This window comes from Callorhinus ursinus, unplaced genomic scaffold (assembly GCF_003265705.2).
Source record: "Callorhinus ursinus isolate GAN/ISIS: 27379988/994484 unplaced genomic scaffold, GSC_fseal_2.0 scaffold36, whole genome shotgun sequence".
Lineage (NCBI taxonomy): Eukaryota > Metazoa > Chordata > Mammalia > Carnivora > Otariidae > Callorhinus > Callorhinus ursinus.
In genome coordinates, this window is record NW_027397098.1 from 10,329,646 (window position 1) to 10,351,696 (window position 22,051).

The 22,051-nt window shown below is 41.0% G+C and overlaps 1 protein-coding gene across 3 annotated transcripts in view; it reads left to right on the plus strand.

Annotated features, from left to right (window-relative positions):
- Positions 1-22,051, plus strand: part of PRKCQ (protein kinase C theta) — a 192,219-nt gene that overhangs the window by 62,700 nt on the left and 107,468 nt on the right. For all 3 annotated transcript variants that reach the window (XM_025853423.2, XM_025853424.2, XM_025853422.2), the window contains 7 exons: positions 2,197-2,359; positions 3,507-3,538; positions 3,635-3,720; positions 8,818-8,947; positions 12,391-12,500; positions 13,242-13,359; positions 21,705-21,865. In XM_025853423.2, the coding sequence (XP_025709208.1) occupies positions 2,197-2,359; positions 3,507-3,538; positions 3,635-3,720; positions 8,818-8,947; positions 12,391-12,500; positions 13,242-13,359; positions 21,705-21,865 (800 nt within the window). The remainder of the gene's footprint in view (positions 1-2,196; positions 2,360-3,506; positions 3,539-3,634; positions 3,721-8,817; positions 8,948-12,390; positions 12,501-13,241; positions 13,360-21,704; positions 21,866-22,051) is intronic.

The window sequence follows — 22,051 nt, forward strand, 5'->3', positions numbered from 1 at the left end:
ACTGTTAGCCACTCAGAAGTTAGGGATAACATCCCATATTTCTTTAGAACATTCAGCATAGCAGTTTGCTCAGAGCTGCCCAGGAAACATCTGTGGTTGACTGATTACAAACAAGTGATAGGTTAGGCTAAATAAATAGATTAGGAGCCATTACTACAAAAGAAATAACCAAACATACAAAAACCAATAAATTATTGGTTTATTCAAGCCAATAAACATAGGAGCAAATTACTTCAGAAAAAAAAAATAAAAACGTAAATACCAGAAGAATTCAAGAAATTCTGAGTTTTTATATAGTTGCTCTCCTGTAATGATCAAAATGGTTAGAGGATAAAGAAAAATCAAAGGAAGGCCCAAGGGGATAAATGTATTTCTAGCACTTTCTAACATTTAAAAAAATTTACAACATTACAGTTTAAAGCTCAGACGATATATATATATATTTTTTTTACAGTAATATGATTAGGGTTCCCAGAATAATTCACTTCTATTGCCTGAATTTAAAAGTAATTTTATACTTTATTTCATTTCATATGGACCAAAATAGAAATGAGTCAAATCTTACTGACAAACCACCTACTACACCAGTCACAAGTTGTAAATAGATTTGCTTATACCAGAACTTGCAGAAAATAGCAATTGCCTCAGTGACCCTGAATTTAACCCCTCACGCACTAAACCTAATTTATTTCTAGCTCAGTTCTATATAAAAAGGCCTACATTACCTAGCCTTAAAGTATTAGGCAAAGTATTATGTCTTATCTGTGGAACTTTTTAGAGTTATTCGGAAGGCGCTGTATCTAAGAGTTTGGAGTCGCCCTAGAGCAGACCTGTGGACCACTGTAGAGAAAACATTAGTCATAAAATGAGGCCTGGGACTTGGATGAATTCCTGGGGGAGAGGTCTCCATCCACATGCCCCTCACCCTTTATCTCCCCAATGTGTTTCTAGTCTGGCCACTATTAAGGGTATGGAAAATAAAGTACCTTGGCAGGGACATTTGTCTCAAGTGTGTTGTCATACCAGTGCCACTGCTTATCCAGAATGGAAGTAATTTAGTTTAAATATTGCTAACTCTTTATATTTGTGAAATATGAGCCTCTTATTCTTGCTAAAGCTCCATTTTTTTATGCTTGTAAAAATATAAGAAATATAAATCCAAGATACTTTCAAGCTATTTAAAAATTATATTAGAAGTTATAATCATAAATTATCCTTATTTTAGTAATGATAATTATTTTTTATATTTATTTCTTGTTTACCATTTTATTCTCTCTTGCATGCTGGAGTTGTTATCACGCTTTTGAACCATGACTGCCTCGCTTTTGTGTGTTTTCTTTGGGTCTGGTCTTCAGCCAGGGAATCATTAGTATTCTCAGAATTCTACCAGCCTTTTAGAAAGATGCTATCTGGGCATGGGGTACCGTGGACAGTGACTATCACAGTACCTTCACCAATACCCTGAGCCCAGAGTGAACTGAAGAAATGTGAATGTGATGATTTGATGTAGATGACTAGATAACATCCAGGATTACCTAGACGTTAAAAAACAATTGCAGCCATCTATTAATTTCTGGCTTTTTCCACACTGACTGGTGTAGTAGTCTATAAGTCTGTAGCTGGTGCCCCTGATTACTATGGACATCAGGAACCAGAGCATAAACAACTTTCCAAAGTTCTTTCACCCTCACACAGTCTGGTCAGTTCCCCTCAGTCTACTGGACCCTGCCCATAAACAACTAGACAGAAAGCATCCTGGGAAATTAAAAAAAAAAATGCTGTCTCTAAATTGCTGTCAGTAACCACATTATTCTCTAGAATTACAGGCAGAAAAGTATTTACCACTTCCTGCTTTTTCTGGCTGACTCATCACTGACAATGAATAGGAGAGGTTGATAAATACTTTGAAAGTTCTGACCTCTGGTTTTAAAATCTGAAAGAGAATAGCTCAGCATAGTCAAAGAGGAGTGAGGGATTGAGCCAGTAATCCAGCCTCATTGTTTCAACCATATAGTAATACACCCTATGATAATTCTGTATTACAGAATTAAAGAAAGAAGCTTAGTGCTATACCAACCTTAATAAGTACTTGGGATTTTGCTGGTTTCAATGCTTGCCTAATTACTTGTCTGTCTCCATCCTTTCCCCATTTCCCCACCCTCTCCACCCACTTTGTCCCTTGTCCTGTTCCTGCAGACACAAAGGACATGAGTGAATTTGAGACTGAAGGCTTCTTTGCTTTGCATCACCGCCGAGGAGCCATCAAACAGGCCAAAGTCCACCATGTCAAGTGCCATGAGTTCACCGCCACCTTTTTCCCACAACCCACATTTTGCTCTGTCTGCCATGAGTTTGTCTGGTACGGTAACTTGGCATTTCACTCCAAGCTTCAGCTTATGCATTTTGTCAGATCCTCTCAACCTGTCAGGCCTGGCACGCTCCACCTCAGGAGAGTGTGCTGGCATAAGCACTACATGGAAGGATGAGGCTTAAAGAGTGTGACTCTATACAATATTTTCATAATGCGACTCCTATAGAGCCAGGAAGCCAGCTCTAGCAGAAAAAGTTTTCAAGAACTTTAGCTTCTGATTAAATGGGGGCCACTGGGGGTTAGAGGGAAGGACAGAAGAGGGAAATGTCTTTACTGTTGGCACAGTTTTACAGTTGGAACTGCTACCACCTTGATAGCCCAACTGTGCTGGTACTAACGTGTGCAAAAGGCAACGCTTTTGCGTTGGAGCTAATGGGTTTAGATGTTTACAGCGCTCTTGGGCATCTCAGCAGCCCTCAGACAGAAATCGGTTCAAGCCTCAGTAAGCACATAGCAAAGGCGATGGGACTGCAGAGACTTGAAATGACTCCTGTCCCCACTCTCAGCCTCCTTGCCTCTTGGTGGGGGTGTTCTTTTCTTTGGGCTACTTCAGAATCCATCAACTCACAACCCCAGTCTAACTAGGGTATCCGGAGGTCAAATAGACTTTTGATGGATTTCCACCAACTGTTTTCATTGACTGATTAGAATTGCCTTCCTTACTAATAGTGGGTGTTACTCAGGAATGGGTCTTAAGCTTCAGAATTTAGTAGTTGCAAATATTCTCAGATACTCAGAAAGAGGAAACAACACCTTTGTACAGATGTCTTCGCTCATCTATACTGAGCTTAGAGAGACAATGAATTTTTAAGTGTAGGACATGGAAATTTGCTGCTAGGAGCCTGTGATGCATTTTCAGTCAGGTATTTTCATCTCTACATGTGTGTTTGGAAAAGACACCAATGAAAGGAGAAACAACAGTTCCTCATTTATTTATCAGACTTTTAACAAAGCAGTTTAAAATAAAAAAACAAAGAAGAACAATACGTGTTAACACTTTTGTTCAGTGACAGACCAGAGCCGCTGATCAGTGAATGCTCTGCGATAGGAGGAAGCTATGAGATCTTGTTTTAATGTCTGTGGTGCTGCTGTTGACTCAAACATCCAAGTAAGTCAGACATGTGCTTTATTGCAGGGGTCTGAACAAACAAGGCTACCAGTGTCGACGTAAGTAAGAAGGATTTCTGTTGTATTATTGTCATTCTGCTTATTTTCGTTGTTCCTTAACTTCTGAAAATCTTAACTGCAATAATTTCTTTTCAGAGTGTAATGCGGCAATTCACAAGAAGTGTATTGATAAAGTTATAGCTAAGTGCACAGGATCAGCTATCAATAGCCGAGAAACCATGGTATGTGTTCAGGTTCCTCTTTCTGTCTGGAATATGATAATTTTATCCTAACATTCAATTTGGAAGCCCACTAATTCTTTTTAGTATTGCTTGAGCTTGAATCCTTAAGCTTATCAATGAACATCAATCTCCCTGAAGACCCTTTCCTCTTCAGTAAGGATTTTCACTGAGACCCAAAACTAGGCGATAAATACGAAAAGAAAAATAAGATTGTCGATGACTCTGCCTTTTCCGGAAAGGCATGATAGAAAGTGCCCAGAAAACATAGTTTTGGTCAACTATATGAAAACAACTCTTGTGGCATCTATAGCTAGAAGCGACAGTTAAGGAATAGAGGCAAATGGTGACAAAACACAGATGTAAGCCTTTACAAGGTTAGTGTGAGATGTAACAGAAATATAACTCTTATGTTGGGAGGCAAGTGTTTCTTTCATAATGAACTTTAAGGTACATGGCATGGGGACAGGTTAGATGTTACCCCATATTTAGTGTGTATCTAATACGTGGAAGATACTGTACTATGTACAATGCACAGCAGAGGACAATATAGACCTGGTCTTGCCTTTATAGACCTTACTGCAAAATTAGGGAAACACATAATTAACAAACAACAATGTATTGTTTCCATTTATATTAAATAACCAACAAGGTGTGATGATGGAGAAAAACTGAGTGCCCTACTTAATCCGAAGACCAGGGCATCTCCCAGGAGAGCATTTAAGCTGAGAGCTAAGGGTGAAAGGAACCAGCCATATGAGTAGCAGGAGGAAGCAGCCTCCAGACAGAAAAGGCCCCAAGGGGGAAAGAGCGTGTTCTAGGAACTGAAATGAGACCATGCGGCTGGAACAGCAAGGGCAAGACGGTGAATAGAACACAACGTTGGGGAACTTGGTAGGACCTAGATTAGATGGGGGTTTTTTGTTTTTTTTAGACCCTGGAGAAGTGGTTGGATTTTATTTGACCTGTAGTGGGAAGCCCACTTGGTGACTGCTGTAGGGGAAATTGTGGGTTGAGGTATGAACATAAAAACTAGAGGTGACTGCAGAAGTTCCCCCCAAGGGGGAAGGTTGATGGCTTGTACCAATATGGTAACAATGGAGATGGAACAAAGTGAGCAGATTTTCGGGTGGTTTCCTTGTTAGAAATGACTGGATTTGTCAATGGATTGGAAGTGGAAAATAAAAGAGAGGGAAATAAAGATGATGCCAAAGTTTCTGTCTTGAGCAGTGGGGAAGTGGCAGAAACATAGCAATGAAAGACTGGAGGAGAAATTAATATTTCAATTTTTACTACGTGCGGCCAGAGGTGCCTGTAGACATCCAAGTGGGAGGTAGCAAGTGGACAGTTTTACATGCAGTTGGAATTCACAGGAGCCAATAGACCAAATATATAAATTCCCCAAAGGAATCTAAAGTTACATGTTAGGTAGAAGAGAAGGAGTTTGTGATAAAGTGATAAAGACTGACAATAAGAGTTCAGAGAGGGCTCTTCATATATTAAGAGTACATGAAGTTACAGAAACCAGAAAGCAAAGGGGTCAAGTGCATTCAGTGTAGCTAAGATGTTCAGAAAAATGAGAACCACGTGGAGATCTCCAGAGCCCTTGATCCAAGAAATTTCAGAGAACCGTAGAAGTGTTTGCTTCATTGACCAGCACTGAGGGTTACTGAGAATTGATGACATGGAAACAATTTATGTGCTAATATTATCAAGAACATTAACCTGAAGCTCACTGAACCAGAACAGTTGCTAAAGGAGGTGAAACCCAAGGGATGGAAATACTCCCGTAGCTAGAGAGAGAGAGGAGAGATGGATGAAGCTGGAGAGAAAGCAACAACCAAAGCAGTCAAGGGGGAATAAGTTCACCCTTGGCAAGAGGGAAAGATGTCTAAAGCAGATGTGAAGATGGGTCTCTAATGGAAAGATGGATGGATCATCAATTGTAACAGAAAGGGGGGAGAAGATGTTTGCAGATGATGGCAGACTGTAGATTTGGGGGCAGGCGTTGAGAGAGCTTCCCTTAGACAGCTTACCTTTGGTGTCATCTGAAGATTCGTGGGAAGGAAGAAGAGAAGGCAGCAAGTGGCTTTGAGGAGAAAGGATCTGTGAGAGAATTATCTCGGGATGGAAAAGCAAGGTGGCTAGAGAAGAGCAGTAGGATTGCTGAGGACAGTGGGAAGTCCACCTGAGTTTGAAGGGCCAGCCTGCCCAGGTGTGTGATTTTCTCCAGCCAAGGGGTGGGCACAGAGAAGGCAAATTGGTTGGCTTTTGTAGAGCAGAATTTCTTTTAAAATTTAGAGTCAGAATGGGACAATCTCCTATTAAAAGTGGCTCCGCTAAGGCTCAAAGAAGTTAGTTTGTCTGCAGTCAATCGCCTCTGATATAAGTAGCTGGGCTGGGACAGAATTTCAGATCCCAATCTCCCAGAGCAGTGTGATAGACTTTCCCCCCGCCCCCAGTTTTATTAGGCAATGATTAGCATATATCACTGTATAAGTTTCAGGCATACAGCATGATGATTTGGCTTACATATGCTATGCAATGATCCCCATGATAGGTTCAGCTAACATCCATCATCTTATATAGATCCAATAAAAAGAGAAAACAAGATTTCTCCTTGTGATGAGAACTCTTAAGATCTACTCCCTGTGTATCACACAGCAGTGTTAGCTGTGGTCACCGTGTTGTACATTCTCTCCCTAGGACTTACTTATCTTATAGCCAGAAGTACCTTTTGACCACCTTCCTCTACTTTCTCCTTCCTCCTAACCCCCCACCTCTGCAAACCACAAGTCTGATCCCTTTCTATGAGTTTGGTGTGATTGTTTTTGTTTTGTTTTTTGGATTCCACATATAAGTGAGATCGTATAATATGTCTTTCTCTGACAAGTGTTTTGTTTGTTTAAATCAAATTGCCACCTCCTGGCCTGCCTCCCTGCTCTCTCTACTTGATGCCTTCAGTTTTCCTGGGAAAACCACAAATTATAGGAATGACTGTTAACCTCAGTGGCTAATGTCTCCTGGAAATAGAATGAGAGCCATGAGTGCAATTTTAAATTTTCAGGTATCCTCATATAAAAATTAAGGAGATAGTTCACATTATTTTTCTCATAAAAACTCTTCAGAACCCAGTATGTACTTTATACCGATAGCATATTGTTTTACCACCTTGCAGGTACTCACTTGGCCCATGTGGCTAAGTGAATATCATATTGCAAAGTACAAATCCATAGTCTTTTCCAGACATATCTTGAACTATTTCGAGCTAAGGGTCAAGATTTGAGGTAGAAGTCTTCCAGCCTGGACCTTGACATAAATTGTGCATATTTGTATGGAAATGTTTATACAAAATGAGATCTGAAAATCACTTTTTCTTGGTTGAAAATGGCTAAAGGAAGTGCTGAGTAACGTTTAAACAATTCTAAACAGCTATTCTCATGACCCAATGCTGGCCAGCGTCCTTCGTGGAAAGATTAGATGTATCACTGTTAATGAAAAAGGCTTCTTTGCTGTGCACAATCCCAAAGAAACTCTTTAATAAAAAACTTCTGTGGAGACTATTAGTCTTAAGTACCACTTTCTATGTTACACAGGAATATTGGTATCCTTACCAGGAATCAAACCTCATGATTTCGTTATTGTTGTTGTTCGTGTGATATGTTTGGCTAAAGGAGAGAATTTCAACTCTGGAAAACAAAACAAAACAAAACAAAAAATCCTGTAATATGTCAACCACCAGCATCCCTCTCTCGTCTCCCTTCTCCCCATCCCCTTGCTCATCACGCTGACTTTGAGAGAAGAAAGGGTAGTGACGGAAAGATAGGCTGATTCTGACTCCAGGCTCATAGATGTCCCAGCTCACTTGCTCGCCATGTGACCTAAACAAGTGTCTTGCCCTCTCTGTGCTTAACTTCCTCATTTAGCAAATGAGGATTCTAATAAATGCTCCTTTAAGGGGGTGTTTGCAATATCACATGTGTAAAAAGATAATACATGGGACATACTTATCCATAGCACCTGGCAGGACCTGTTACCCGCTGCTCACCCGCTCCAGTCCATGTGTAATAGCTATGAAATGCTTCATCCTTAGGCTTCTATACTCATAAACCCACAGCAGTGTTTCCTCTAGAGGAGGAATTATACGACATCTTCCAAAGGTTAGAGTCCTGGTTCTGGGTTGAAAAAGAAAAGGCGATATGTATACTAAAATAGGAAGGGCAGTGCGATGCTCACCCAGATCCCACGTAGATAATCCCAGTCGCATCGTCCTGAAGACTTAGCCTGCCTGTGCGGAGGCCTCATACCTCAGCGTAGTCCTGGTTACTTGATATGCGTATAGCTCATACATGCCCCCTGCCTGGAAGAGCTAGGGGCTGCCTGCCTTCTTTGGCCATGGCTGTAAGGCTTGACAAGTAAAGCTTATGGCTTAAAGCACACATCATTCCAGTGTTTTTTTTTTCCCTTTACATTTTTTATTGTTATGTTAATCACCATACATTACATCATTAGTTTTTGATGTAGTGTTCCATGATTCGTTGTTTGTGCATAACACCCAGTGCTCCATGCAGAACGTGCCCTCTTTAATACCCATCACCAGGCTAACCCATCCCCCCACCCCTCTCCCCTCTAGAACCCTCAGTTTGTTTCTCAGAGTCCATCGTCTCTCATGGTTCGTCTCCCCCTCCGATTTACCCCCCTTCATTCTTCCCCTCCTGCTATCTTCTTCTTTTTTTTTTCTTCTTAACATATATTGCATTATTAGTTTCAGAGGTACAGATCTGTGATTCAACAGTCTTGCACAATTCACAGCGCTCACCGTAGCACATACCCTCCCCAATGTCTGTCACCCAGCCACCCCATCCCTCCCACCCCCCAACACTCCAGCAACCCTCAGTTTGTTTCCTGAGATTAAGAATTCCTCGTATCAGTGAGGTTCTATGATACATGTCTTCCTCTGATTGACTTATTTCGCTCAGCATAACACCCTCCAGTTCCAGTGTTTTTAGTGCTCTGTTAGTTATGCTGGAGTAGCTGCTAAGATACCAGAGGCTGAGAACCAGCGACATGCGTATGGTCACACGTTCTCCCTTCTTTCAGTTCCACAAGGAGAGGTTCAAAATTGACATGCCGCATAGATTTAAAGTCTACAATTACAAAAGCCCGACCTTCTGTGAGCACTGTGGGACCCTGCTGTGGGGCCTGGCCAGGCAAGGACTCAAGTGTGATGGTGAGTCCAGTGGGAAATGAGCATGGGCCCTGGTACGGAACCCCTACAGGGTGGCTTTGTAGCTTTAATGGAGAGCACGAGGGGAAGAGGGAGCACAGAGGGTTGACTTCTCCAGCTAGCCCGGATGACCCTGAGATCATGAATGTGAAGTTCCCAGGACAACAGACCACTTCTGCTCTTTTCCTCCCATTCCCGACACCAGCATCCCAGGATCCCAGAGAAGTGCAAACCTGTTCAGGCTCAATGTCAAGTCTCCCAGCCCGTCATCCTTCTGTTGTACCTCACGCTGGGGAGAAAGGAAGATGGCACTTTTCCCGACTGGCCTCCTTCCCTGGGGCCTGCCCTTTGTCTCCTGGTGTTCTGGGACTGCCCCTTCTGACCCTGGCAGCTCAAGCTATGCCCCCACTGTCGCTCTCCCTTACGCCTTAAGATTCCCCCCTGCAGCCCATCGAGGAGTAAGCCCGACACGTCTACTTGGCTGATGGATGGTCCTGCACATAGGCATTTGTGACTTAAACTGGAAGGTCGATGCCCAGAGTGTGCCAAGGAAGAAGCCCAGCCCTGCACTGACCCTCATGTTCCCTCCTCTGATCTCTCCTTAAAGGCTGGCATTGCAACAGAGCCTCATCGAGGTTTTCAGCTCTGGAAAGAGCAAAAAGCACTTTCTTACTCTAAAAGTTCAAATTGCTAAGGCAATAACCGTTAGAAACGGAGATGCTGTTATGCCAGGATTAGGCAGTAGGGAGGGAGGATTCCAGCAAGGCACTTCTGCCTTCTGAGTGGGGGTGAGGGTGGGGCAGGGCCAGACAGACATTCAAAGAGGAAGGCATCCTGCTGCAGCAGAGGCCTATTTCGAATTATTAAATATGGAAGCCACTTTGTTTTTTTCTTGGCCGCTCCATTTTTGGCAGTTCTTATCTTTTAAGTGATAAAGGTGAAGGTCACCTTCACCAGCCTTCTCTTCCTCATCCCCACTGTGCTCATGTGTCTGGTGAAGTCTGGAGTGGCATCTTAGTGGAGACGGGGAGGGTTAGGTTTTCAAACCATTGCTGAAGGCAAAACCCACATGCAGTGAAAATTCACCTTAATAATCCCTCTAGGAATACCGCTGTGCCCCTTGCTCTCTACACCTGTTCAAGAGCACACAGGTGGGCCTCGTACTCTATGGAGTATCTTTATCTTTAGGAGTTCATAGGCAAGAAGTTATTTTATCGTTCGAATTGAACGAGCAGGCATGAATAATCAGATCCCCTCCGATGGTTCCCCGAATCTTCTGATGGTCTCCCTCACGGTGCAAATTCCTTTGCCCCAGAGCCTGAGCGCCCCACCTGCGCGGTGGTGCCAACAGCCCGGCGATGCCTCTGAGCTTAGAACCTCCGCAAGCGTTCCTTGCCATTGTTCCATGGCCCACACACCTGCTCTGTTCCATCCCCCGCTAACATTCTTTCTCCCCGGTCCCTTCCCTTTCCCTCTCTCCCCTTGCCTCCTGCAAGCCAGGCAGCCCTTTCCCCTCCCCTTCCCTCCCCTCCCTTTCCTCCCCAACCCCCTCTGCTCTTGAGGCTGACACCTGCACATATCACCGTGCCCTTGCCGCCCCCCATGCCCTTGACTTTACCTCCCCTTCCAATCTACTCTTTGGGCTCTGTTCCTCTGCCTCGGCCCTGCTCTTTCTGTCTTGTTCTCTTCTAAGCCACCTTCCTAAATAGGGCCTCCCTTCATTTGGACTCTGTCCTTTTCTCTCTCCACTTGGAATTCCCATGAAAATCATCATCCAAAGGGACTGTTTGCACTCAGAGAGATCAGGTTATCACCTAATAGGTTAGTAACAGAGACATATGACATTATCATAGTGGGAATGGGGCCTGCCTTCACGCGAGTGTGTCCGAGACAAGCTTAGGTCCAGCTACCCTGTGAAAAAAACAAAGTGAAACTCTCCAACGCCTCATGCTCAGTCCTTGCTCACTGCTTCCCTTTGGCTTGTGGTGACGAGTAAAGAAATGCAACTGAGGGCTTCCCAATGGGCAACTTGCATCAACAAGTCCAGTATGACTTGCATCAACAAGTCATGCTAAGTTCAGAAAGGCAGAGAGCCCTCATCAGCAGCACTGTTACTATATTAAAGACTTTAGATATACGTGGAAGATTTCACTTAGCATGGATTTGGGTTATATCATTGCATTTTTGCTGGGACTGGTACTGGTCTCTACTTGCACAGAAAGTAGTGGTCTCTATTGGTCTCTACTTACACAGAAAATGCTATTTTATTTTGTTTTATTATGAATTCTCTGAGAAGAGTAAGCTAGTTAAAACTAAAGGCTGAAGCCTGATAAAATTTCACTTAAATATTTTAAAACATATCTTATCCGAATAAATAATGAAGATGAAATAGAAGCTGTATTTGTTGAGTACCTATTTGATGCCAATCACTGTGCTAAGTTCTTTGCACACAAATGGGCTAATAAACAGGTGAGGGTAAACGTGCATTATTTTATAGCCTCTCCTGCCTAATGCCTTATAATAATCCCTATTAATAGACCTTGATATAATGAAATAGGACTTGACAATACAATTCTATCAGCCAGAGTTTGGAAATCTTAAGTTAGATTTTTTTATTGTAATTTATTGCAATGTTTCATAAGCAGAATTTTAATATTCTAAACTAACAACATGAAGTAGTAGCTGTCTTTATACAGATGAACATGTGCACACACATCCCAATCCAAGAAAGCTCATGGGATCACAGTAAGTGGAGGGTGGACCTTTATTGTGCTATTTTCGGGACTAATGAATCAGAATATTCCCCCAGAATCATACGTCTGTGTAGATCATTTGGTTGAACTAGCCCAACTCTGCCACCGGGTGAGGATGTGGTCTCCAGGATACTTTCTGTCCTCCCACTCCTGCCCCTAAGCACAGACCACCCCCACCATTTCCATTTCAGTTCTGCAGGCTGAGGTTGCTCCCTGGGCTTCAACTTAGAGGGGAGAGAAGCTCCTTGCAATCCATGTGGGAAAGGGGATGCTTGGACTCCAGTCCAGAGTGAGAGTAAATCACCTTGCGTCCCAGCTTTGCACATTCCCTCCAGGGAGGGCCTGAATCATGTTTTTCTCTCAGCAGGGGCACGGTGTAAATGCATACTGACAGCAGCCTTCCTCCCCTGTCAGCAAGGCTCTGGTTCTGACTCAATTGGGAGTCATTCCCCAGCATCACATTGAGGAATGACTGGCCTGTGTATGTAGTCTTGGGAAGAGGAGGTAGATGCATAGCGGCATCATAAAAGTACTGCCCTAATTTATTTGAATGCCGTTGTCTCCTTCTGCGGGGAAGAGGGCTCCAGGGATTTGCCAATTGTCCCTCAACATATGTGTACCTAAAACGGTCCTGTGCAAAGTCCACTCAGTGAGGTCTGTTGCTCTTGCTCAGTGTCTCTTTCTCCTTTTCAGCATGTGGCATGAATGTACATCACAGATGCCAGACAAAGGTGGCCAATCTTTGTGGCATAAACCAGAAGCTAATGGCTGAAGCACTGGCAATGATTGAGAGCACTCAACAGGTAGGAAAGGGTTTTAGGTTGAGTTCCTGCAATTTCAGCTTAGCAAGGACTACTCCAGTCCTTTTGCCCTTTGAGCTGTGGGACAACGTGGAGTCTATTCCTGAGCACTTGTCTTGACTCTGGCTTTCATCCTCATGTGCATATCCCCACTTTGAGATATTTATTTATTTAATGCATTTGAACTGCATAGATCTTTTTAAGATTTTAAATTCTTTGTGGAAGGAGCAGGGGCAGAAACAAATTCATTAAAATTATTGAGGATTCGTTACCAGCTTTATACCTATATACTTGCTAGAATCATCCCTAAAATGTGCACAGAACACGGAGTCCAGGGCAACTTTTGCCTTGCCATTTACTCACGTGCACAGCACTAGCCTGTTGAACTTACATATCCAAGAACAAACCCTCTTTAAGTCTTGGTGTTGGTTATGTAAGTCTTTTTCCATCCATTGACCCTCCATTCTTATTTGTGACTGAATGATGTAGATACCGTAGGAGAAACCAGTTGGCCCCCTGGAAAAATATGAAGGAAGTGAATGTGTTCTGCTGGTGCATAAAATACAATAGATAGACTCCTACAGCGTATGGGATCCTAAAAGAGCGCTAATGGGAAGAAGAATGTTGGTTATCTAATGCATTTAGGAATCTTAAATGGATCTCATCCCCAACGGCAGTAGACTGAGGGGTCCCAGCAGGAGTGGGTGGGTAGGTGAGTGGTCTGACTCTTTGTTTATAATCTAGGCTCGCTGCTTAAGAGATACTGAACACATCTTCAGAGAAGGTCCGGTTGAAATTGGTCTCCCATGCTCCATAAAAGGTGAAGCAAGGCTGCCTTGTGTACCAGCACCTGGGAAAAAAGGTAGCTACCCTGATCCTCAGTAGAATCACTGTCCATAATTAATCTTGGTCAACCTTAACCCGAGTCGTCTGCATTTAAATTCTCCATTTACCTGGTCTGATCGGTGGGAGGCTCCTACTTCTTGGAAGTGAGACCAGAAATGTGCCCCGTTAGGAGACCTTTGGAAGAGGGTGGGAAGTGAGGGCAGGGAGAAAATGGGATAGGTCTGTAGTAAAGAACTGCCAGTGTTTCCTTAGAATTTTAGAATGTTACTTCCTGTCACTGTAAAAGGTTTTGCAAAAATAAATCTACCATAAATCTCCAACGCCACAGGAGAAATGGAAATTTAAGAGTAGAAAGGGCAAGAATAGTGGGGCCTCAACATTTATCATTATGGAAATTTATCCAGCCTACTTTCTGAAAGTAGTTCACGAGAGGATATGCCTACAGGAATCTGGGAACTGAATAATTTCAGCATACATTATAAAATACAGGTTTCCCCCACTATCCTAAAGTATAGTATTTCTGTGAAAACTTTCTTTTAATTGAAGTATAATTAATATACAGTATTGCTTAGTTTCAGGTGTACGTACAACGCATTGGTTCAACAATTCTGTATATTACTCAGTGCTCATCTGTCACCATACAATGTTACTACAGTATTATTGACTATATTCCCTATGCTGTGACTTATTTATTTTGTAACTGGAAGTTTATACCTCTTAATTCCCTTTATTTCACCTGCTTCCCTGCCCAATCTTTTGGCAACCACCAGTTCTCTATATTTAAGAATGTTTGGTTTGGTTTGGTTTTTTAGATTCCACATATAAGTGAAATTGTATGATATTTGTCTTTCTCTGTCTGACTTATTTCATTTACCATAATATCCTCCACATCCATTGTTGTCATAATGACAAGATCTCATTCCTTTTTATGGCTGAGCAACATTCCATTGTATATAGACCGCATCTTCTTTATGCATTCATCTATTGATGGGCGCTTGGATTGCTTCCATACTTTGGCTATTGTAAATAATACTGCAATAAACATAGGAATGCATATGTCTTTTTGAGTTAGTGTTTTCATTTTCTTTAGGTATATACCCAGTCGTGGAATTACCAGATCATATGGTAGTTCTATTTTTAATTTTTTGAGGAACCTCCATACTGTTTTCCACAGTGGCCATACCTGTTTGCATTCCCACCACCAATGCCTGTGGGTTCCTTTTTCTCCACCTCCTTGCCAACACTTGCTATTTCTTGTCTTTTTGATACTAGACATTCTGATACCTCACTGTGGTTTTGATTTGCATTTCCCTGACGATTGATGATGTTCAGCATCTTTTCATGTGTCTGTTGGTCATCAGTATGCCTTCTTTGGAAAAAATGTCTGTTCAGGTCCTCTACCCATTTTTTAATAGATTTTATTTTTTTGGTGTTGAGTTATGTAAGTTCTTTATATATTTTGGATATTAACCCCTGATCAGATATATCTTTTGCAAACCCCTTCTTCCATTTACTAGGTTGTCTTTTTGTTTTGTTAATGGTTTCCTTTGCTGTGCAGAAGTTTTTTATTTTGATGTAGTCCCGATACTTTATTTTTGCTTTTGTTTTCCTTGCCCAGGAGACATATCCATAAACATGTTGCTAAGACTGACGTCCAAGAGATTACTGCCTGTGTCTTCTTTTAGGAGGTTTATGGTTTCAGGTCTCACACTTAGGTCTTAATCCATTGTGAGTTTATTTTTGTGTATGGTGTAAGAAAGGGGTGCAGTTTTGTTCTTTTGCATGCAGCTGTTCAGTTTTCCCAGCAGCATTTGTTGAAAGAAAAGAAAGAAAGAAAAGACTGTTTTTCCCCATTGTATATTCTTGCCTCTTTTGTCATAAATTAATTGACCATATAGGTATGGGTTTATTTCTGGACCCTCTATTCTGTTTCATTGATCTACATGTCTGTTTTGGTGTGAGGACCAAACTTTTGATTATTCTAGCTTTGTAGTATATCTTGAAGTCTGGGATTGTGATACCTCCAGCTTTGTTCTTCCTCAAGATTGCCTTGGCTATTCTAGGTCTTTTGTGATTCCATACAAATTTTAATATTATTTGTCCTAGTTCTGTGAAAAATGCTGTTCGTATATTGATAGGGATTACACTGAATCTGTAGATTGCTTTGGGTAGTATGGACATTTTCACAATGTTAATTCTTCCAATCCGTGAGCACAGAACATCTTTCCATTTGTTTTTGTCATCTTCCATTTCTTCAATCAGTGTTTTATAGTTTTCAGAGTAAATGTTTCACCTCCTTGGTTAAGTTTATTCCTAAGTATTTTATTCTTTTTGATGCAATTGTAAATGGGGTTGTTTTCTTAATTTCTCTTTCCGTCACTTTGTTATTAGTGTATAGAAATGCAACAGATTTCTGTATATTAATTTTGCATTTTTTGACTTTCCTTTCATTAGTTCTAATAGTATTTTGGGGCAGTCTTTAGGGTTTTCTAAATGTAATATGTCATTTGCAAATAGTGACAGTTTTACTTCTTCCTTATCAATTTGGAGGGTGTTTATTCCTTTTTCTTTTCTGATGGCTGGCAGCTAGGACTTTCACTACGGTATGGAATTAAAGTGGCTTGAGTGGACATCCTTATCTTGTCCTGATCTCGAGAAAAAGTTTTTAGTTCTTCACCATTGAGTATGATGTTAGCTGTGGGTTTGTCATGTGTGGTCTTTATTATGGTGAGGTGTTCCCTCTAAGCCCAGTTTGTTGAGAGTTTTTATCATGAATGAATGTTGTATTTTGTCACATGCTTTTTCTGCATCTGTTGAGATGACCATGTGGTTTTTATCCTTCCTCTTGTTAATGTGGTATGTCCCATTGATTGATTTGTAAATTTTGAGCTACTCTTGCATCCTTGGAATAAAAGCCACGTGATTGTGGTAAATGATTTTTTTAATGTATTGCTGAATTCAGTTTGCTAATAATTTTTGAAGATTTTTACATCTAAGTTAATCAGAGATATTGGCCTACAGTTTTCTTTTTTGGTAGCATCTTTGCCTGGTGCTAGTATCAGGGTAATCCTGGCCTCATTGAATGAATTGGGAAGTTTTCCTTCTTGTATTTTTGGAATAGTTTGAGATGAATAGGTATTAACTCTTATTTAAGTGTTTGATAGAATTCCCCTGAAAGCCAACTGGTCCTGGTGTTTTGTTGGGAGTTTTTGATTACTGATTCAATATGATTACTAGTAATCCATCAGTCTGTTCAGATTTTGTATATCCTCAAGATTCAATCTTAGAATAAGTTTCTGGAATTTATCCATTTCTTCTAGGTTGTCCAACTTGGTGGCACTCCATTTTTCATAATTTTTTTTATAATCCTTTGTATATCTGTGGTTGAGGTTGTTATTCTCCCCCTTCATTTGATTTTGAGTCTTCTTTATTCCTGATGATTGTGACTAAAGGTTTTTCAATTTTGTTTACCTTTTCAAAGAACCATCTCTTGGTTTCATTGAAATTTTTATTGCTTTTTAGTTTCTATTTCATCTCTAATCTTTATTATTTCCTTCTTTCTACTATCTTTGGGCTTTGTTTTTGTTAGGTTGGGTTGTTTATTTGGGATTTTTCTTATTTCTTGAGGTAGCCCTGTATTGCTATAAAGTTCCCTCTTAGAACTGCTTTTGCTATGGCCCAAAGATTTTAGATCATTGTCTTTCTGTTTTTATTTGTCTCCATGTATTTTCTGATTTCCTCTTTGAATTGTTGACTCATTTTTTGTTTAAGAGAATGTCCTTTAGCTCTACGTGTATGTTTTTTCCAGATTTTCTTGTAGTTGATTTCCAGTTTCATACCATTGTGGTTGGAATGGAGGCTGGATATGACCTCAGTATCCTTAAATTTACTGACATTTTTTTGTGGCCTAACATGTGATGCATTCTGGAGAATGTCCCATGTGTACTTGAAAAGAATGTGTATTCTGTTTTGGGATGGAGTGTTCTGTATATATCTGTTAGGTCCATCTGCTCTAATATGTTGTTCAAAGCCACCGTTTCCTTATTGACCTTCTGTGTGGATATTTATCCATTGATGTAAGTGGTATATTAAAGTCCCCTACTATTATTGTATTACTGTCCACTTCTCCCTTTACATATGTTAATATTTGCTTTATATAATTTGGTACTCCAATGTTGGGTGCATAAATATTCACAATTTCATGTCCTCTTGTTGGGTCGATTCCATTATCATTATGTAGCACCATTCTTTGTCTCCTGATACAGTCTTTGTCTTAAAGGCTATTTTGTCTGATATAAGTACTGCTACCCCAGCCTTTGTTTTTCCTTCTGTTTGCGTGGCATATGTTTTCCCCGTCTTTCATTTTCAGTCTGTATGTGTCTTTAGGTCTGAAGTGAGTCTCTTGTAGGCAGCATACAGATGAGTCTTGTTTTTCTATCCATTCAGGCATGCTATGACTTTTGATTGGAGCATTTAGTATATTTATCTTTAAGGTAATTATTGATAGGTTTGTACTTATAGCCATTTTGTTCATTGTTTTCTAGCTGTTTTGTAGTTTTTCTCTATTTTCTTTTTTCTTTCCTCCATTACTCTCTTTCATTGTGATTTGACGCCTTTCTTTAGTGTTATGCGTGAATTCCTTTCTCTTTATGTTTTGTGTATCTATTCTAGGCTTTGATTTGTGTTTACCATTGGGTTCATATATAACCTCTTATGTGTATAGCAGTCTATCTTATGTTGATGGCCACTTAAGTTCAAACACACTCTAAAAGTACTAAATTCTTACTCTTCCCCCACCTTTTCTGTATATGATATCATATTTTACATCTTTTTATTTTTATTTTGTGAATACCTTGACTCATTTTTGTAGATATAATTGATTTTACTACTTTTGTGTTCTAACCACCATACTGGCTTTGTAGTAATTAATCTACTACCTTTAATGTATGTTTGCTCTTACCAGTGAAATTTTTTCCTTTCATAATTTTCTTCTAATTATGGCCTTCTCTTTTCACTTGAAGAATTCCCCTTAGCATTTGTTATAAAGCTGGTTTAGTGGTGATGAACTCCTTTAACTTTAGTTTGTCTGGGAAACTCTCTCTCTCTCCTTCTATTCTGAATGATAGCCTTGCTGGATAGACTACTCTTGGTTGCACGTTTCTTCTTTCAACACTTTGAATATATCATGCTACTCTCTCTGGCCTGCAAAATTTCTGCTGAAAAATCGGCTATAGTCTTATGGGATTTCCCTTGTTTGTAACTGTTTTCTTTTCTCTTGCTGCTTTTAAGATCTCTCTCTTTATCATTATTTTTTGCCATTTTAATCATTCTGTGTCTTGTTGTGGACCTCCTTGGGTTCATCTTGTTTGGGGCTCTCTGTGCCTCCTGGGCTTGAATGCCTATTTTTCCCCCAGATTAGGGAAGTTTTCAGCTATTATTTCTTCAAATAAATTTTCTGTCCCCCTTTCTCTCTCATCTTTCTGGGATCCCTACAATGCAAATGTTATTATTCTTGATGGTGTTGCCGAGTTCCCTAACTTATTCTTATATTTCATTATTCTTTTTTCTTTTTGATGTTCAGCTCAGTTCCTTTCTATTACTCTTTTTTTCAGATTGCTGAGCTGTTTTTCTGCATTCTCTAACCTGCTGTTGATTCCCTCTAGTGTATTTTTATTTTAGTTATTGTATTCTAAAGCTCTGACTGGTTCTTTTTTTGTATTTTTTATCTCTTTGATGAAGTTCTCACTGAGATCATGCACTGTTTTCTCAAGTCTGGGTGTATCTTTATGACTACTGCTTTGAATTCTTTATCAAGAAAATTGCTTATCCATTTCATTTAGCTCTTTCACTGTGATTTTGTCTTGTTCTTTCATTTGAGATATCTCTTTGTCTCATTTTGTCTATCTGTGTTTGTTTCTGTGTATTGGGTAATTCAGCTACATCTCCTGGTCTTGAAAGTAGTGGCCTTGATGAGAAGAGGTCCTATGGCGTCATGAAGTGCAATCCCACTGGTCATCGTAATTAGAAGCTCTAGAGGTGTCCCTGGCTGGACTGCATGTACCTTACTGGGGAGGCTGAGCCATATTGCCTTCAGCCCAGCAGGCGGCACTGACCCACTTTGCCTGCTATGGGTGCACAGGGCAGGATTTCTTCCCCAAGCTACTGAGAGGTCTGTCTAAAGCCACTGTGGGGCTGTTGGTGGGTGGGACCAGCAGTCAGCCTATCTAGAGTTAGCCTTTCTGCTACAGCTGCAGGTACACTGAGTGGCAGGGATTGTTCCCTACACAGCCAACTGAGACTGAGTTGTTGGAACAAGGGGTGCACTGGTGTATGAAGTTATCTCCCCTCTGCCCCAGACGGGGAGAAACTTCGGAATGGTGCTGGTCCCTACTGGGGTTTCTTGTGGGGTGTGGTGGGGCAAGAACTGCTTTGGAGAGATGCCTGCTGAAGTGGGCAGATTGAATGGGGCAGGTCCACAGGTGACTGCTGGGGCAGAGCACGTGGTGCTAGCAAGGTAGATGGCTCTCACAACCATCTGGCTATCTTGGCTTGGGAAGGGGAAGAGAAATGGTGCCCGCCAACAGTTTTGTTCCCAGAGAAATCTCCTCAACATCCCTGACCCTCCAGCACACATTCTAAGATTAATCCATAGATCTCCTTCATGTATACTGCAGCCATTTTTTAAACTGCTGCTTCTGTGCTGTCTTGGGCCAAGTTACATGGTGGTTCTTTAAGTTCTGTATAGTGGGGACTCAGTTTCCTGTCACCTTCCTACTCTCCTCAAAGTTAAGGTCGCTGATTTTTACAGCTCCCAATTTTAAGCCCCACTGGTTTGCAGAGCCAAATGTTATTGAGATTTGTCTTCCCAGCGCAGGCCCCCATGCCAGAGGTGCCTTCTGTGGCATCTGATCCTCTGGCTTCTCTGTGCTGGTGGTGTCCCTCCCATTTGTGGCTAGTCTCATGTGGGTTTGGTTCCCAACTGTATCTCTAGTTGGATAGAGATAGAAGGAAAGATCCTTCTATCTTTCTAAATGTTTCCTCTTGTCTATAATCAACTGTGGATGGTCTGTTCTGCCAGTCTTCGGGTCGTTTTCAGTGATAGTTGCATAGATGTAGCTGTTATCTTGTTGTGCTCATGGGATGAGGTAAGCTCAGGATCCTCCTCCTCTGCCATCTTCCCCATGACTCCCCCATGGAAGTTTTTATAAGCCAGAATCGCATAAAGCAAAGAAGCAATTACTGTTAATTTATATAGTACAATTTTTCAGTATTCCCAGACCCAAAAATTCCCCTTAGGCTTTTCTAATAGCTTAGAACACATGTTGCTAACTGAGGCACAGAATACTCGACATCAAGCACAGATGCTCACACAGTTCAAAACTCTGGATGCTGGATGCTGAGCTGCTTGAGTGCAGTTACTGGGGAAGGGACTGGGTGGCGCCACTTTTGATGCTCAGGTGCACTGCCTCTTGCTGGCTTGCTGCAGAACCAATGGGGAATATCATTTGCACTTTTCTTTTTTCTGTAAAAGAGAAAATCCTCTCCAGATTTTTTTTTCGGTTAGTGAAAACAGGTAGTAATATAGATCTTTCATGTAAGCAAAGTGGCAAACGTGAACTTTCAAAACATGGGGGATGCCTGTATTTATTTTCCTTGGGTTTAGGGAGAAAATGAAAAGTAAATCTGGAGATTGAAAAGAAAAGAAATATCATTATCCCATCCACAAAAAAAGAAACAAAATCATGTGATGTGATAGAGGTGCTGTTGTAAAATGGCGGTTATATCACAATATATAAATGTATCAAGTCAACGTGTTGTACACCTTAAATTAACATAATATGTGTCAAATATATTTCAGTAAGAAGAAAATAAATGTTAAAAAGTTTTCTGCACTTCCTCTGGCATTGGGTGAGGGACAAATTGACTGATTTTAATACAGCAAGGGATGAGGCAATTCAGATCTCCATCAGTCTGCTTTCCATTTCCTCATCCCTCACATGCAACATCACATGTTGCCACTGTGCCTGTGAGCCATGCAAGTAGCAGAGAACCATTTTCCTCAAATTTGGTTAAAATCTCTATTTGTGCATGATTTGAAATGTTTTAAAGTGCTCCTTTGTTTTGCATCTATGGTCTTTTGCTAATTAGAATATGTTTCTTAAGATGAAATTTCTCCCAGTTTGTTGGGTAGATAAGAGATACAGTCCATGCCCCAAATGCCGGGCTCACAGGGGGCCCTTCTCCCCATTTTTGTGGATGGAGCCTCATAGTGGGACATGGAAGAGAATGTGTTCTCAAAATAACCAGAATGATCCTCCATTGTTTCTTGTTCACTTTTAACCACTACCTTGCTATTTTCAGAGCCTCAGGGAATCTCTTGGGAGTCTCCTTTGGATGGAATGGAGAAAATGTGTCATCGTCCAGAACCTGAACCAAACATAGAAAGACGGTCTATACATATGAAACTAAAAATCGAGGATTTTATCTTGCACAAAATGTTGGGGAAAGGAAGTTTTGGCAAGGTATGATAGTATACTTTACAATTCTACAGACCAAATTATAGAAATTGAAAAGCAAAGCTCCTAAACTCATGGGATGAGAACCAGTCGTGGGTGTGGAGAGAACATTCTTGTGCATTTCTTGACAGGATAGAGAGGGGTCTGAATAAGGGTTTTAGAGGGGGCGGGGGATGGGTGAGCCTGGTGATG